At 40.2% G+C, this 17,593-nt stretch overlaps 1 protein-coding gene across 2 annotated transcripts in view; it reads left to right on the top strand.

Annotated features, from left to right (window-relative positions):
* LOC134225476 (beta-1,4-N-acetylgalactosaminyltransferase bre-4) overlaps positions 1-8,197 on the top strand; it is a 64,952-nt gene extending 56,755 nt beyond the window's left edge. Inside the window, exons 2-7 of one of the 2 annotated variants that reach the window (XM_062705578.1) lie at positions 4,886-5,160; positions 5,229-5,746; positions 5,865-6,411; positions 6,491-6,586; positions 6,717-6,843; positions 7,683-8,197. In XM_062705578.1, the coding sequence (XP_062561562.1) occupies positions 5,039-5,160; positions 5,229-5,746; positions 5,865-6,411; positions 6,491-6,586; positions 6,717-6,843; positions 7,683-7,742 (1,470 nt within the window). In that variant the 5' untranslated portion in view covers positions 4,886-5,038 and the 3' untranslated portion in view covers positions 7,743-8,197. Of the gene's footprint in view, positions 1-4,885; positions 5,161-5,228; positions 5,747-5,864; positions 6,412-6,490; positions 6,587-6,716; positions 6,844-7,677 lie in introns of both variants that reach the window. The other variant, XM_062705579.1, reaches the window with a different exon arrangement.
* Positions 8,198-17,593: the final 9,396 nt, after the last annotated feature.

Genomic DNA, 17,593 nt, shown 5'->3' with positions numbered 1-17,593 from the left:
GATACAGCATTTCGTTAATCAGCCGCTGGGTACCAGGCAGCCGCTGTTTGAGCCGCACCTCCTGGTGAACAGACGCTCGAGGCGTACCTTCTCACTCTAGCTGATGTCAGAAGGACAACAGTGCCCAGGCTGCACTACCAGCTAAGTACACAACCCTTAGCTGGCGGTCTTTTGTCATCGGACGACCCGTGGAAGCGTGAGATAGGGACTTGTGGGGACCAGAGCTCTGTTGAGCGCTCCTTCCTTGATGTCAACCCACCATTTTGCAGCCCATGCAATGCACAGTGGTGCGTTTGGCTAAAATCGTGAACTTTTTGTTTCACCACTTTAGGGTGTTATTTTTTGGGATCGGTGTCTTCGGGAATAAATTTTAGAAAAATATGGCCCATCGAATGACGAAAAGTTGTAGTTCCAATTTTTGCCACAGGTGGCGCTGCAAAATGTAACTTCTTTAATAAACGATTTTTAAATATGGTGTCTTTGGCAAAGTTGTAGTGTAATTTATTATGAATTTTATTGCTGAAGACACCGAGTGTCCACCTATGATCGTTTTCGAAATACAGGCGTTTTTTATGGACAGACCCTAAAAAAACAATATTTAAAGATATTTTCGAAACTAACAGTTTCAGGTCAATACAATGTTTTACAAACATGTATATATAAACAAAATAGACCACTTTCTGGAAGACACCAGGGATGTCTTTAGCAAACATGACTTGTTATCGACGATTTAAGGTCGAAAATAGTGATATTTGAAGACTCCATATGCAACAGAGGGGCAAATTGGGGCAAGGAAATCCCCACAGGATTTAAAATATCAGTCCTGTAGTTTCATATGCGTATAATAATGTCTGTCTCCGCGTGTATCCAAACAAGTATTTCTAATTTTCATAAATCGACATTTTCAACTGATATTTATATAATAATTCAGATTTCACCACACTGCATACCACGCTGTTAAATGTTAATGTCAAAAGAAGTGCAGCGTGAAGCTATATTTCTGTTCATTTCATCCAATCATTTCACACAATGCAAATCTGACGTCATACGCTACTAGGGTTGTCGTAAAATCCCGAAAAATCGATTAGTAACTAATCGATTACTATTTATTCTTACTGAATCGATTCATCGTTGGGTAATAATCGATTTAAAATTAATCGATTATCACAACGATGAATCGATTAATCGAAATTCTCGATTAATTTGCGACATCACTATAACGCTAAGCGAGAGAATGAATGAGTTGACACCTTAACATTATACACTTACCAATGAATCCCAAGAATTCGGGTCCGAGGAAGGCAGCCAAAGCCTATTAGGGAAGTGTTGGCGGGTCTTGATCTCGAATACATGTCCTTTGTCCACCAATTTTTGAAAGTTGCTGATGTTTGACTGTAATCGTCGTCCACCCGCCCCTTTAGCTGTCGTAATTCCTTAAGAATGTCTTCCTCTTGTTGTGTACCGGTAAACCTCATTCGTATGCCTTCCTCTCGTTGCTGTCTCTTGAAAAACATTTGTTTCGTTACAGAAGTGAAACATCGCCAAGGATTTCAACTGTGTGAACATCAGCATTGTAATTATTTAGGCACCTAAATTCCCTTCCTTTCCTATTGTATAATTGTATTCCCTAACCTCGACCAAACCGCGAGTCTTTCGGTTCCCCAAAACTAACATTAGTGTATAATAATCATGAAAAACTGTATTCCGGATCCGTAACGCTTCACGGCAAATGAGCCTTCCAAATAAATGATAGTTTAAAAATGAATCCCAAGCAGTAGCTGGTTTTCTACCCACCACTGCCAGCATTCAGGCGCTATCATATGGTCGGGGTTCAGCTAAACCGCACCAAGCGGCTTTTTGACTGACTTGTGATATTTTGTTTTTACAAGGACAACGGAAATTGTTTCATAAAAATTCAAGCATGCATTTGCAGTATGATATCCTCAGTAATGGCGTTGAGGGATATGCGACACGACTTGCGATCAATTCAATTTGCTAAACGAAAGTTTGGGCAGAAAAATGGGTAATTTTTCGTTGGCGCTTGGTGTGATTTGGCTGAACCCCGACCATATATACTTCGATTAATCGATTAATCGTTGAGACAATCGAATTATGTTGAATCGTTTGCTTACCAACGGTTAATCGATTCAATAATCGACAAGAATCGAGAATAAGTAACTTATCAATTACTAATCGATTAATCGGAAATTAACGACATCTCTATTAAGTCGCAAATTAATCGATTACTTCGATTGATCGATTTATTGTTGTGATAATCGATTAATTTTAAATCGATTACTACCCAACGATGGATCGATTCAATGATCGACAAGAATAAAGAGTAATCGATTAGTTACTAATCGATTTTTCGGGATTTTACGACATCTCTAGGAGCGTATGACGTCAGATTTGCATTGTGTGAAATGATTGGATGAAGAGAACAGAAATATAGCTTCACGCTGCACTTCTTTTGACATTAACATTCAACAGCGTGGTATGCAGTGTGGTGAAATCTCAATTATTATATAAATATCAGTTGAAAATGTCGATTTATGAAATTTAGAAATACTTGTTTGGATACACGTGGAGACAGACATAATTATACGCATATGAAACTACAGACCAGATATTTTAAATCCTGTGGGGATTTCTTGCCTTTAATTTGCCCCTCTGTTGCATATGGAGTCTTCAAATATCATTATTGTTGGCCTTAAATCGCCGATAGCAGGTCATGTTTGCTAAAACATTCCTAGTATCTTCCACAGAGTAGTCTATTTTGCTTATATGTACATTTTTGTAGAACATTGTATTGACCTGAAACTGTTAGTTTCGAAAATATCTTTAAATACTGTTATTTTAGGGTCTGTCCATAAAAAACGCCCGTATTTCAAAAACGATGATAGATGGACACTCGGTGTCTTCAGCAATAAAATTCATAATAATTTACACTACAACTTTGCCAAAGACACCATATTAAAAAATCGTTTATTGAAGAAGTTACATTTTGCAGCGCCACCTGTGGCAAAAATTGGAACTACAACTTTTCGTCATTCGATGCGCCATATTTTTCTTAAATTTATTCCCGAAGACATCGATGCCAAAAAATAACACCCTAAAGTGGTAAAATAAAAAGTTCACGATTTTAGCCAAACGCATCACTGTGCAATGTACCCAGCATCAAATTTAGTCGTGCACACGCAGGAGTTAGACTTTACTAAGGTGGCGCAGATCAGCGTTGAGTGCCACTAGTTGTCTCTTTTATTATCCCGCTGATCTTATGCAACGCAAATAGTGACGTCACTATTTGCGTTGCATAAGATCAGCCGGAGAATAAAAGAGACAACTAGTGGAACGCATCGCTGATCTGCGCCACCTTAGTAAAGTCAAGCTCATTGGTGCACACGTATACGTGTGCATTACTCCATTTGATGCTCGGTACCACCAAGTACAAGACACTGAAGACGGCCTTACTGTTGAGGTCGAAATACGTATCTGTCAAAGGTCCACTAAAGTGGTGTAATTAAATGGAATAGTACAAACTCGTCTTATGACAAGTGAATACATTTCACTAAAAGCTTTTTTTTTTTTAACTTTATTAATGTGTTTTTTTTTTAATTCTAGGATTAAGTTCAACACTAAAAGCTTAAAAAATGTTCTAATCTTGCTTGTCAAAAATGCCAGTCAGCAGTCAGTCAACTTCGAATGCGGCACATGAGCAGCCTGAATACGATTTAAGCCAGGGTCCAGCTAAAAACCCATACAAACTTGTAGATAAATTATACCAAACAATCTTAAACCAATTTGTTGTGCCGAATTTATGAAAGCCAAGTTCCATTTCTTTGTCCAGTGAATTAACAACAGAACTTATAAACCGAACGCAATATATTAGAGGTAGAGATTGATCAGGAGTGCACATTATTCATGCTACTGGGTTCAACGATCCTACACGAAGGCTGAAAAGGTCGTTCCTTTCATCAATTTGGAGAATAGGGGCAATGAAAGACAAATTGTTGCCACCCCCACGATTTACGAAACAGTTTTGTATGCTTATGAATGGGTTGGGCGGAAAATGTCAGCATAGAATCCATACGGGACAACAGATGGGTATCCAATCTATATTTCAATTAGAATACATAAAATGGACCACCGTGCTCATGTTCTCTATAGTATGTTCAGTATGTTAACTCTGATCTATTATTTGATCATCTGAAAATAATCATAAAATAATACATACCAAAAAGGATATTGATAGGTAGTTACAGTCTGTGATTTTCAATTTATCGTAACACGAATTGTATAATGATATTATTTTTGAATTTCTTACTTTAAATTTAATCAAATTTCTAAATCTGTTTTCATGATTTTATACTAGATACCTTTATCAAGCTGATCCTGTCTTAAATCAAATCGACATCAATCATTAAAACATTCAACAGAATATTCTAACAAATAAAAATCAACCAAGTAGATAATTGCGCGCTTAATGTACAGTTTATCATACACACCTTGCGTGCGTAGCTCAAATTATCACAAAATAATAGATGGCACACTAAACCAATAGTGGGCATTGTGAGCGACACTTGAACCAATGACGGGGGATGACCAGCATTTCTATGTTGGTACCCGATACCATTTGGGAACCGGTACCGGTCCGCCAGTGGGTGTAGAATAATGCCCTGCTTTCCTACACGGGTGTCCTTCAACCAGTTTTCCACCCAATCGCATGTCGTAAAGCAGCACCCTTTGCCGAGTCATTTACACAACCAGACACTAATGAATTTTTCATTTCCTATTCTGCCTCCGACGTTTCACCGTAGCCGTCCTATTGCTCGATATTCTGCCCAGTCAACCGGTGTTAATGTTTTGTTTCGAATAACTTTTTCAGACGATGTCCAACCGCAGAACCAACCATAGCAGGAAGGAATTTTAAGTACACGCTGCCTACCTTCCTGTACAACAAAACTGGCATCCGCAGTGCAATTTTCGTAACTCACACGCCTCTATCAAGGTTAGCCCCCACCACCCCCTAAATGGCCCCATGGCTTCGTGTAGCCGTGCGCACGCCATCAATGCGGTGTTGGTGGCTGGATTCCTGCTGATACTGCTCAATTTGCTCGGCTCTCGTTGGGACTCTACACCGATAGGTCTGCCTCGGATGGGGTAAGCTAAACCGCATAATCGTTGCAATTACCATTAGGCTGATTCATTATGCTTTCCTACTTCCACAGAACCACACAATGGCCGAAACGCACAAGAATCAGTTCCGACCGGTTCGTTCAAGTTCACGCGCTAAATCAGAACCGAAGCGCCGATAGCAGCAGCAATGGCACAAACAATGCTAACCATAGTCCCCACTCCAACTACAATCAGTCCGGGTCCCTCCAGCAAATAAATCCCCACGATAATACTAACACTCCCGCTGTGCAATCGCCAAAATCTCAAAAGTTCAACGAATCTCAACCGACGGCGAGTGACAGCCTCAGCAACGATACTAATCTTAGATGGTTAAGTAGCAAAAATTCCAGTAGCATTAGCGATAACAGTGAGAATCTCCTAGATGTTGTAAGTAGTAAAGAGCCCATAACCAATAGTAGCGGTAAGAAAATTGTTCCTGGAGCACAGCGTCAGCAGCAAAACGAAACTTTACAGACTGAAGGAGGAAGCAGTGACAATGGCACTCAGCTGTTGAACAGCCTCGTGAAAATTCTCGGTGGAAAGAGTTGTCCACCTATTCCGCCAAATTTGGGTGAGTATGATTCATTTTCTCTCTATGACTTGCAGTTATACAACATCTAACTAGTTTTATAACAGACAATTTAGGTGTCCAAGTTATACACCAACCTCAATCACAATTTCATTTCCAGATGGTCCCGTCGAAGTGGACCCCACTTTCGAAACGCTCTCGTCGGTGGAACTAAAGCTGTCCACCAAGCTGCAGCCCGGTGGTCAATATACTCCTCGCGAGTGCACAGCTCACGACCGGGTGGCAGTCATCGTGCCCTACCGGGACCGTGAGCATCATTTACCTGTTTTTCTGAAGAATCTTCATCCATTCCTGATGAAACAGCAGATCGAGTATGGCATCTACATCGTGGAACAGGCGGCCGGATCACAGTTCAACCGGGCATCGCTGATGAACGTTGGTTTCGCCGAAGCCATGAAGCAGAAAACCTGGGACTGCATGGTGTTCCACGACGTCGACCTGCTTCCGATGGACGATCGGAATCTGTACACCTGTCCGGATCAACCACGGCACATGTCCGTTGCCGTAGACACGTTCGGCTTCAAGCTGCCTTATAGTACAATTTTTGGCGGTGTATCCGCAATGACCGCGAAGCAGTTCCGCGCCGTTAACGGCTTTTCCAACTCGTTCTGGGGATGGGGTGGCGAGGATGACGACATGTCCAATAGGTGCGTGTCCTGCGGCATTGAGCCACGATTTGTTTTACCTAATTGTTGGTTTTCTACGTTTGTTTTTTTTTTGGTATAGGCTGAAACACATCGGGTTCCACATCGCACGCTATCCTGTCAATATCGCACGCTATACAATGCTGAGCCACAAAAAGGAGAAGGCTAACCCGAAAAGGTAAAACCGCAGCGATGGGGGAAATAAAATAATTAGGTGTTCGCCGAAAAACGGAGGGGTTAAATTATTTCACATTATCACGTGATTTTCCAACATTTTCCTTATTGCATGTTCTATTCTGCCCATACAGGTACGAGAAGCTTGTTACCGGGGCGAAGCGATTTGACAGTGATGGATTGAACTCGCTGCACTACAAGTTGATCAATTTGATTCGCAAGCCGCTGTTCACATGGGTCCACGTGGAAATTTCGCCCGAGGTGAGCTTTTTGCAATATTTTTAATTTTCTCAATCCTCTATTTTCTGGATGTCATAATTATGTACTAGTATCGTTAATTCGTTGGCGTACCGTCGTGCGGGGCTTCTTTTGATTCCGGGGGCTACTTTGGATTTTTGATTTTTTGAAAAAAATAAACGGAAAAAATACCAAATTTGAAACAGAAAGTTGCCATCCAACTATCAACAAGACACCCGATTGGTGATAATGTCAATTTTATAGTTATTTTCGTTATAATTCTTGTTTTAAAATGTCCAAAGTAGCCCCTTATTTTTCAAAAGAAGCCCCGCACGACGGTAGCTATTTCATTAAAACTCGAAGAATGAAAAATAGCATGCATATTGCATAGTATGTACGATGAAAGTTCTTATTCTTGAAATGGAGGTGGAATAAGCCTTAAATTAAAACAACAAGGAATAGAATGAATTAAGAACAGCTTTAACAGCCAAGGCCATATTTTTGAAATATGAGACTTAAAGTAATCAAATTCTGCTAAATACACAAAAAGGCTAATGTTTTAAAAGAACTTTTGGGAAAGTTCAATAATTCAGTCGGGCCAGTTATGTATATCATTATTTCTTTACAATAGATTTGGCCATTTGGGCAGCATCCCTTATTCCCGTCCACATTAATTGTTCATTAGTCTAGTGCATTACGGCTGAGTTATTAACGTTGCGGACGGGAATCTAAGGGGGCTGCCCAAATGGTCTTCCTATATGTACATCCTGATTGTAATTACCAAAGGACAAGTAATTAAATCTAGAACTCATCATAAATGTTCATAAAAATTAAACCCCCACGATGTCTCTTCCACAGAACAGCTGATGACAGTCGTTCCTGCCAAATTGGCTGGGATGAAATCAAACGATCTCGACCGGTGAGTCTAACTGACATCGGCCGCGACCGATCATAAAACGGTAAGGAATGAATTCAGCGAGCGTCATGTCGTGCTGATCAGAGGTGAGTGCGGACAAGAATCTTATACTGAAAACGAAACCAAAATTACTCCCGACCAAAGTGATCGGAACGAACCGAATCTCCTCCGCTGCAGAGATGTGACTGTATTTCTTTGTACTTTTGAAAAGTTCTTATAATGTAGCACCCTCATTCGTTTTTTTTTTGTTTTTTTCTGATCATGTTATTTTGTTTATCTGTATATGTATGGGGTGAAATGGTAGGAGATGCCAAGATTGTGAGATGAAAGTGAGAAGATATTACTAGGAAACTGTGTTACTTAACTTAGGCAGAAAAGGAATCCCTTTGGATAATAATGAGAGCAGGAAAGAATTTTATTGATCTGGCTAGCGGAATAAATCAACCGTGTTCTAAACGCGAATCTCTGATTTTTTTTTGATACAATACAGACAGGGATTGAACTTATCATTTCATTATCATTTAGTATTCAGGCAATAACTCATTCCAGAGGCGGAATTCCGGAAAGTGTTGTATGGCGGACTTCTAGCGCTGATTCCCTTCTACAATTTTGTCTCTATGTCAAATATTAACAACGTGAAACGCTAGGAACTCTCAATATACTTAATGATAATAAGTGTTATTATCATTTAGTATATAAAATGATACTAGCGTTTCCCGCGGTGAATATTATAAAGGAATGTACCCTTAGACAAAGTTGTAGAGGCGAATCAGCGCTAGAAGTCCGCCATACAACACTTTTCGGAATTCCGCCTCTGGAATGAGTTATTGGCTGAATACTAAATGATAATGAAATGATAAGTTCAATCCCTGTACAGAAGTAATAAGATTTGTTAAGTATTACCTAAATTAGGAACCTTTATAAACAGATTGGATTTTCAAAAGCTTTTTTGGGACAGACATAAATTTATCGCAACCGTTACTAAAGGGTCGAAATATTTTTTCTACACACATCTGGCGGAGTGGCGGATACATGCATAAACATGTTGGACCAACATTGACTTCGCCTTCAAGAAAATGCTTCAGCCAGCACTGACACTGTTCCAGGAAATAAGACAAGTTGGCGCTTTGTTTGAGCGTGTCTATAGAATCGTTTGACGAATCAGGTTGTGTGCAACATCTAAGTTCAACATTGATTTAAAGGTGCTGGCGTATATTATTTTTTAAATATCACTCGTGATATCCCACTGAACTATGAACACTAAAAGGGTGATGTGGATGTACACATAAGTGATTCGTTTAAAAGTTACATATAGTTTGCTGATATGGTGACCAAAAACCAAAGAGGTAAACGCACAAAAGAAGCTAGCAAGATCTAGCGTCTATTGGTATTACAGGAGCGATGTGATTATTTGCACTTCGGCTCCTCAGGTGACGCGACCCGATGAACCTGCCACTGTACATTAAACGTTGTCGCCGTCTGCAAATAGAATCGTTTGAGGTAAATATGGCAGACATTTGCTCAGTCCGCGTTTGCAGGGAAGCTACTTACGGGACTACGGGAGATATCGACTGTTTTGCTGTGCTAACTCGGCTCCCGATCGGCCACTCCATCGACGCGATTTTATTTAACCTGAACCCACGAAGCACAAACCATACTCTGCACGAGCCCCTTCATTCAATAAGCCACCACCTAAATAAGTTTTTCAATCTGGTAGAAGTATGTACTATATTTCGCCACCCTAAACGTACGTTTATCTCTATAACTGTCGCAAAATTCAAAATATTCTAATTATTGTGGATGTTTTCGGGACTATTATATGAAGCTAATGTTTTTCTAGGAAATCTGATTTAATTATGACAATAAATTATTGCTACTTCATAAAACTTTTGATTAAATTTTCGCCACCCCCGTGATATAGTTTTTGCCACCCCTTTGGTGTCCTCTTGAAATGTATAAAAACTCAAAGGTGCAGCCCAATCGGGTTGTACGCAAAGGTGACGTTGAACTACGTAGCTGTATGTAATATACAGGTTTTCGACTTTTCTGTTCGATGAGACCAAAGCATAAGCGTGTTTCAAGCCCAGGGTGAATCTGTTTTCGCTGTTTATCCTGCTCTCCTGAGATTGAGTGAGACTAACATTTAAAAAGGATGATAAAAATATTTTTTTCAAATAAACGAGGATGAATAACACTCTCAAGCGATCACATATCCAAATTATCAATTAATAAAAACTCGCTAGAGAGTAAGAATCGTTCGATAATTGTATCTTGATTCGAATCATTATTGGTGAATGCTACTTTTGAACTTTTTTCCCTACATGCCCTACAATGCCAAACATTCGATTGAGCTTCATTGTTTACATTAAATTGGTATTAGATTAGTTTGGTTTACATTAAAATAATAATTTTGTGTTGCAAGATTTGAAAAGTTATCGCCGATAACAACTCGCCTACTTTTCACACCTGCGAAGTTATCAAATCTAGACCAACAATTGAAAAGGGCGTAACAGCCAAAATTTATTCCTCCTGAATCTTCGTCCACATATAAAGCTTTATATGTAGACGAAGAATCAGAAGGAATAAATTTTGGCTGTTACGCCCTTTTCAAATGTTGGTCTAGAAATGATAATTCCAAAAATCTGGCTGATAGTGTACCGCTGCTTGACAGTTTGAGAGTTTATTGATAATTATTATCATTCCTTCACGTGAGGAGTCGGACTTTGCATTTCCTCCAGCAGACACCAAGAGCCGAAGAAAGATTACCAGGGGCCTGTAGCATAATCGAAATTTTACTAATAATTTTAGTAGAGTAGCTTGTAATTTGTATTTTTTCGTTGCATAATGAATCTACAAGTATCAATTTACAAGTCTAATATTACAAGTAAAGAGCACTAATAATATTTAGCAGAATTTACAAGTAACTGTTGCATAAAGAAAATACAAGTACAAATTATTAGCGTTGGCTTGTAGTTTCTTTTACAAGTATGAATGGTGCTGTAAATTAATTTACACGAGCTTTTATTTCATTAGGGTAACTGTACCAGTTTTGGCCATGTTCCTAATTTGGCCAGTTTCTCTCATAACTCCAGAAGTAAAGCAATTTTCGAGGGTTTTATTAGCTCTAACAGGAGATGCATCCCTTATCTATCTTCGCTGTTGAAACTGATCGATATTTTTTTTGGAAAATATGCATTTTTTAGGGTTGGCCAAATTAGGCACTAAGGTGGCCAAAACCGGTACACTTCCCCTATTTCAGCTGTGCAAGATAAATATACATCGTTTTATTGTTTTTAACGACATAACAGAGCAAAAAAAAATTCAAAGTGCTTTAAATTACCATACAGTCAGATACTATGCACTAAGAATAAATTTCTTGTTCCAATACAAAACTGAGAATTATGAATTTTTTCAAATAACTCTGGAGAAAGCAGAAATACTTTATAGTGCTGACATCAAGTATTCAAATGGTTGGGCGCTAACAGCTCAAAAGAGGTTTGTTTTCGCTTAAAACTCTAATTTGGCCCAATAACCCAATTTTGAGGAAAATTACTCTTCTAACACTATGTAGTTTACCTCAAACCACGTGAAAACATATTACCCAAAGCAGAGTTTAGTAAATTTAGTTTACCTAAAGTTGACTTTATATTTATATTTATATTTGATGGGCTACAGCTCTTCGATGAACCTACGCCGAATGGAGTATCCTTCTCCACTGGACTCGATCCTGGGCCAATCGCTTCCAGTCGCCCTGAACATTGAGCGCCCTCAGGTCCTCTTCAACTGCAAAAATCCATCGTGTACGTGGCCTTCCACGAAGCCTGCGGCCTCTTCCGGGTTCTCTACTAAATATTATCTTCGCTTGTCGTTCTTCCGGCATAATAACAACGTGACCAGCCCACCGTAGTCTGCCGTGTTGTATAAGCTTAATAATATCCAGCCCTTTATACACCTGGTACAATTCGTGATTCATGCGACGCCGCCAGATACCGTTCTCCTGTTTACCGCCGAGTATTGTCCGCAGCACCTTACGCTCAAACACTCCGAGAGCTCTCCGATCAGCTTCCTTTAACGTCCATGTCTCATGGCCGTATAAAGCCACCGGAAGAATCAGAGTAGTATACAGCGCGAGTTTTGTTTTCGTTTGCAGACTACGGGACTTAAGCTGGTTACGAAGTCCGTAATAAGCCCTATTTGCAGCTGCAATACGCCTTTTCACCTCGCGGGTAACATCATTATCGCACGTCACTAATGTTCCAAGATACATAAATTCTTCTACCATTTCAAATTTTTCACCATCCAGCACTATTTCGCTACCACCACCACTAATGAACCCACGTTGATTGCCAGCGACCATGTACTTCGTTTTGCTGGTATTGATCGTGAGTCCAATCCTCGCTGTCTCCCTCTTAAAAGGCGCAAAAGCCTCTTCCACGGCACGACGATCAATTCCGATAATATTGATATCATCCGCAAATCCCAGGAGCATATGCGATTTTGTGATAATGGTACCGCTTCTTTGCACACCAGCTCTCCTAATCGCTCCCTCGAGCGCTATATTGAACAGTAGGTTCGAGAGTGCATCACCCTGCTTTAATCCATCTAAGGTAACAAATGACGTCGAAATTTCATCCGCAACCCTTACACTTGATTTCGATCCGTCCAACGTTATACGAATCAGCCGTATCAGTTTCGCCGGAAAACCATGTTCAAGCATAATTTGCCATAATTCATTCCGTTTCACTGAATCGTACGCCGCCTTGAAATCAATAAACAGATGATGTGTCTGCAAGTTGTACTCCCGGAATGTATCAAGGATTTGTCTCAGGGTAAACATTTGATCCGTCGTTGATCGGCCCTCACGAAAACCTGCTTGGTATTCGCCGACGAAGAACTCTTCAAGCGGTCTCAATCTGTTGAACAGAATACGGGACATAATTTTGTACGCCGAATTAAGGAGGGTTATTCCTCGGTAATTGGCACACTCCAGTATGTGTCCTTTCTTAAAGAGAGGGCAAATTAGGTTGTCTAATCAGCTAGCAGGCATTCCCTCGTCTTCCCATATTTTCGACATAATATGGTGCAGAACTTCATAAAGCTGCTCACTGCCATGTTTGAGTAGTTCAGTCGGGAGCTGGTCCTTCCCCGTAGTCTTATTGTTTTTCAGCTCTTTAATAGCTTTTTTAACCTCATCTAGTGTAGGCGACTCCACAGCTTGTCCATCATCGCTAATATCTAGTCTGTTCTCCGATGCACCGTCACTTCCTCCATTCAACAAAGTCTCGAAGTGTTGCTTCCACCTGGCAGCCACTTCGGTTTTATCTGTCAGCAAATTTCCTTGTTGGTCGTTGCACATGACGGGAGATGGCACTGTCTTTCTCCGCACGCCATTGACAGACTCATAAAACCTCCGCATATCGTTCTGCTCCATTTTTTCCTGCGCCTCGATAATCACTTGTTCTTCGTACTCTTTCTTCTTCTTGCGGTGGGTTCGTTTTTCGGCTGCTCTTGCTTCTTTGTACCGATCTCTATTCGATCGGGTACCCGACACCAGCATCCGGCTTCTGGCAACGTTCTTCTCGTCTGTCACTCTCTGACACTCCACATCGAACCAGCCCGTCCTGGGTCGCATCTGTGCAGTGCCTACCACTTCTCGTGCTGTTGTGCTCACCGCTCCATGGATCGACTCCCATAGATCGTTGATGTTGTCGCTAACGTTGATTGCACTTATCCGTTCGTCGAGCTTCTGGCGGTACTCAGCCGATACTCCTTCCGCCGACAATCGCTGGATATTGTAACGCATCGTTCGCTGTGATCTTTCGTTCGATACAGTTGACAACCGTGATCGAATTTTACTGACAACGAGGTAGTGATCAGAGTCAATGTTCGGACCTCTGAATGTCCGCACATCGATAACATCCGAGAAATGGCGCCCATCCACCAGAACATGGTCTATCTGGTTGCAAGTTTCACCATTTGGGTGTCTCCAGGTGTGCTTTCGGATGTTCTTTCGTGCAAAGTAGGTGCTACTGATGGCCATCCCTCTGGCAGCAGCAAAATTTACTAGCCGTAGGCCGTTGTCATTGGTAGCGGAGTGAAGGCTCTCCCTACCGATTATGGGACGGAAAAAGTCCTCTCTACCGACCTGAGCGTTAGCGTCTCCGATAACAATTTTCACGTCATGCTTTGGGCACTCTCCATAGGCTTTATCAAGACATTCATAAAGCGTGTCCTTCACGTCGTCGGATTTATCGTTTGTCGGTGCGTACACGTTGATTAGGCTGTAATTGAAGAATTTGCCCCGTATCCTCAACACACAGATTCGTTCGCTAATGGGTTTCCACCGCATCACTCGCTTCATCTGCTTGCCCATCACTACGAAACCAACTCCATGCTCTGCTTTTTCACCGCCGCTGTGGTAGATGTTATACTTGAATGCAGTATTGGTCGTGGGGTCCACGGCTCGGAATTCACGTTCTCCGGATCTAGGCCATCGGACTTCTTGAATAGCAGCCACGTTCACTCCAACCTTCTGCAGTTCACGAGCCAGAAGGCTCACTCGTCCAGGTTCATTTAGGGTCCTGACATTCCAGGTACCGAGTTTCCAATCATAGTCCTTATTTCGTTGCCAAAAATAACGTTCTCTTTTTCTTCTTTTTCGTGGTATTTGAGAGGCTTCAGTAAGCTACCTTACCGGGGTCGCGTTACCTACATCGCGATGATGGGGCTGCCACCTTAGGTATAGCTGACGCGATACAGCATTTCGTTAATCAGCCGCTGGGTACCAGGCAGACGCTGTTTGAGCCGCACCTCCTGGTGAACAGACGCTCGAGGCGTACCTTCTCACTCTAGCTGATGTCAAAAAGTTGACTTTATTCAACTCAAATGTGGGTTGTTGTACTGAACATCTCGGGTGGGGCCATGCATCTTGCCCTATTTTTGACAACTCATGGAAAGACAGGCAAAACAAGGTATTTTTTTTATATTTTTTAAAATAAAATCGCCTAAGTTTCATAATTGGACTAAAAACAAAATACAAACCCGCATAAGTCCCGCAATACACGTAAATTAAAACCCGCGTCAAACGAATCTAACGAGATTAGATTTTTCATGAATTAGAACTCATGTCAATCCCAAAATCCGCCGCCTATAAAAACCACTCCAGTGTGCATTACTTTCTCTTTGCAGTGGCGTAGCCACGGGGGTGGTTTTGGGCATAAACCACCCCCCCAAAGACAAAATTTTTGGAAGAAAATTTTTTTTTCGAAAAAAAAATTGTTCAGAAAACCCCCCCAGACCAATTTTCTGGCTACGCCACTGTCTCTTTGTAAAATATGTCAATACCACGAAACCGGATTGAACCGCGGAATCAATAAATTAACAGAGAGAAGGATAATAAATTCGTTTTCCGTGTATTCCTATCGCAGTATTCTATGCACAAACTTGCAGAAAAACATAAACAAATCATTTATCTCAGCAATGGCAGTGAACTGTCGGATGAATTTTGACAGGTAAATGAACCTGACAGACTTGTCATTTCAACCTTACTAATAATACAAGTACTAATATTATTAGTTGGCGAATCACTTTTATGCAACACAAATTACAAGTACCGTCAACTGGGGGGAAGATGATCATTTTTAAGACAAAACATGCAATAACAATGTGTGTTTACATTTTAAATCAAATCGAAACAAATATTTTCAAAACATGTACTGCTATACGTTGCAATAATCAACAACTTTAGTTTTCTGAAATGCGTTCGCATTTATTAAAATTAACTAAATTATCACACATTTTTTGCGTAATCTGGTTTGGGGTGAAGTTGATCAAGACAGCTCTACTAAAATCATTATGACCTAGTAGTCAAAATACACTAGGTTATTTGTATGAATGTTGAATTTACTACGTAAAGAAGTCTACGAAGTCAATATTTGAAACGAAAATAGCGTCATTTATGACTATCTCTCTCTTTCTTCCACAAAATACATTTTCATGATTGTAATCGAAAAACTCGGATTTCTACCTAGCGGTAACATTACTTGAACGGAGAATATTGTTGACTACCGTTTCATAAAAAAATTTGGCACTATTGACTGAAACATCAATTGATCATCTTCACCTCAATGATCATCTTCCCCCCAGTTGACGGTACTTGTAATTTTTCGACTTGTAACTTGTAACTTGTAGCTAATATTATTAGTCTGCTTATGCTACAGGGCCCAGAACGCATTTACTGCAGCAGCGAAAAAGATTCCGAGCCTCTCTACTGGCATCGTAAGACGTAGGCGAGCAGCTGTCGTCAAACGCCCCCATGCTTTACAGAGAAAACGCGCGTGTAAGTTAGCAGAAACGAGTTAAAAGTCCTGTAAGTTGCATTAATTTGACGTCTATGTCGGCTTGAGGTTCCCAGTTAACCTTGAGAACAAAGGCGCAGAATCCGGAGATGGCGAGATCTATTCTCGATCCGATCCAGCATGTCTCGGATGTGAAACATTCTCACACCCTGGGCATAGTGTATCCATTGTATTTACCACACAAGATACATACTAATGCAATGGCGGGCAAGGAAAGCTTTTAATCAATAACTAAAAAAATACTAATAGATTACTAAGTTGAAAAGCAGGCCAAGTTCCAGTTGGAACTATGGAAGTGCTATGTGCTATGGAAGAAGAAGCTTGCAATGCACTTATGAGATTGACTGATTCACCGAAACCAATTCCTAAACTGTTAGCAAGTTTCAGTACTAAATATTATCATACGTATATATTGTAATACACTGAAGTCATTTTTTATGCGGATGATATGGGCCACATGAATTAAAACAAAGTTAAACACAGCGTAAATTCCAAAGTATGTCTGAATAAACCGCAGAAATCCCGAAATTCGAGTGAAAAAAAAATCGCATAAAAAGCGATTCGTGTAAAAAACAACCGCGTAAAAACTTCAGTGTACATCGGGAATGAAGCGTTGACTCTTCCTTGATCGAATGGTCCAAGAAAATTGAAAATCCATCGAGAAATGGCTGAGATATTAACGATCAAAGTCTATCATATTTTCGTGACGTTTTTCGATTTTTTGCAATTTTAAGGTGTACCCCAATATAGAAAAGACAGACGTAGTTCTACGTCAAAATGAAACAGGTAAAAATATCAAAAGTTTTGTCTTGAAATTGAGGGTGCAAAATCAATTCATGCTGGATTGCTAATGGTGTATTAATGCTTCCCAGGCCTTGTGCTGATCTGAACCATTCGATACACATAGCATAGTACACTAATGTTTTTACCACATTTACTCTTAAGCACATTATACCCCATGTAAAGTTTTTCTGCTAGTTATTATAAACTTTTATCACAAATAACGGAACAAAATAGGCGAGAAATCATTAAATTGTAATGCAAAATAAATCAAGGATTTTTCACTAAATTAATTAGGAAGCACTGGAGACCTCTCCGCCAAAGCAATCGATTGAAAATATAACAAGGCAGTTACAATTGAATTGTCACATCCTATCCTAGGGTCCCAAAGGATTTCCATAAGTTAACTTGATAGTTTTTATCCTGGAGCCCCTTGGTGGATGTTTAGTAGATTGTTTTCAAAACCTCCGCTCCAAAAACTTGGTACAATCTACCAAATTACTCAAATTAAAATCGAATTGTCTTCTTGGAGGCTTTCATACTAAAAATATGCCAAGGAATCATCAAACATTTTTCCACGAGTTCTTCAAAAAATTTCATTAGATGTTTTTCATTGCTTGTTGTAGTTGTCTGACATCGAGTTTCTACTTTCTATAAATAAGATCAGATCAGCTGTTCTTACACAGGGAACCAACAGATGTTTGCTTGGGACTAGCTCACA

Source organism: Armigeres subalbatus, chromosome 3 (genome assembly GCF_024139115.2).
Source record: "Armigeres subalbatus isolate Guangzhou_Male chromosome 3, GZ_Asu_2, whole genome shotgun sequence".
Lineage (NCBI taxonomy): Eukaryota > Metazoa > Arthropoda > Insecta > Diptera > Culicidae > Armigeres > Armigeres subalbatus.
Note: the sequence above shows the minus strand (reverse complement) of the source record. Positions and strands in the feature narration are given on the sequence as shown.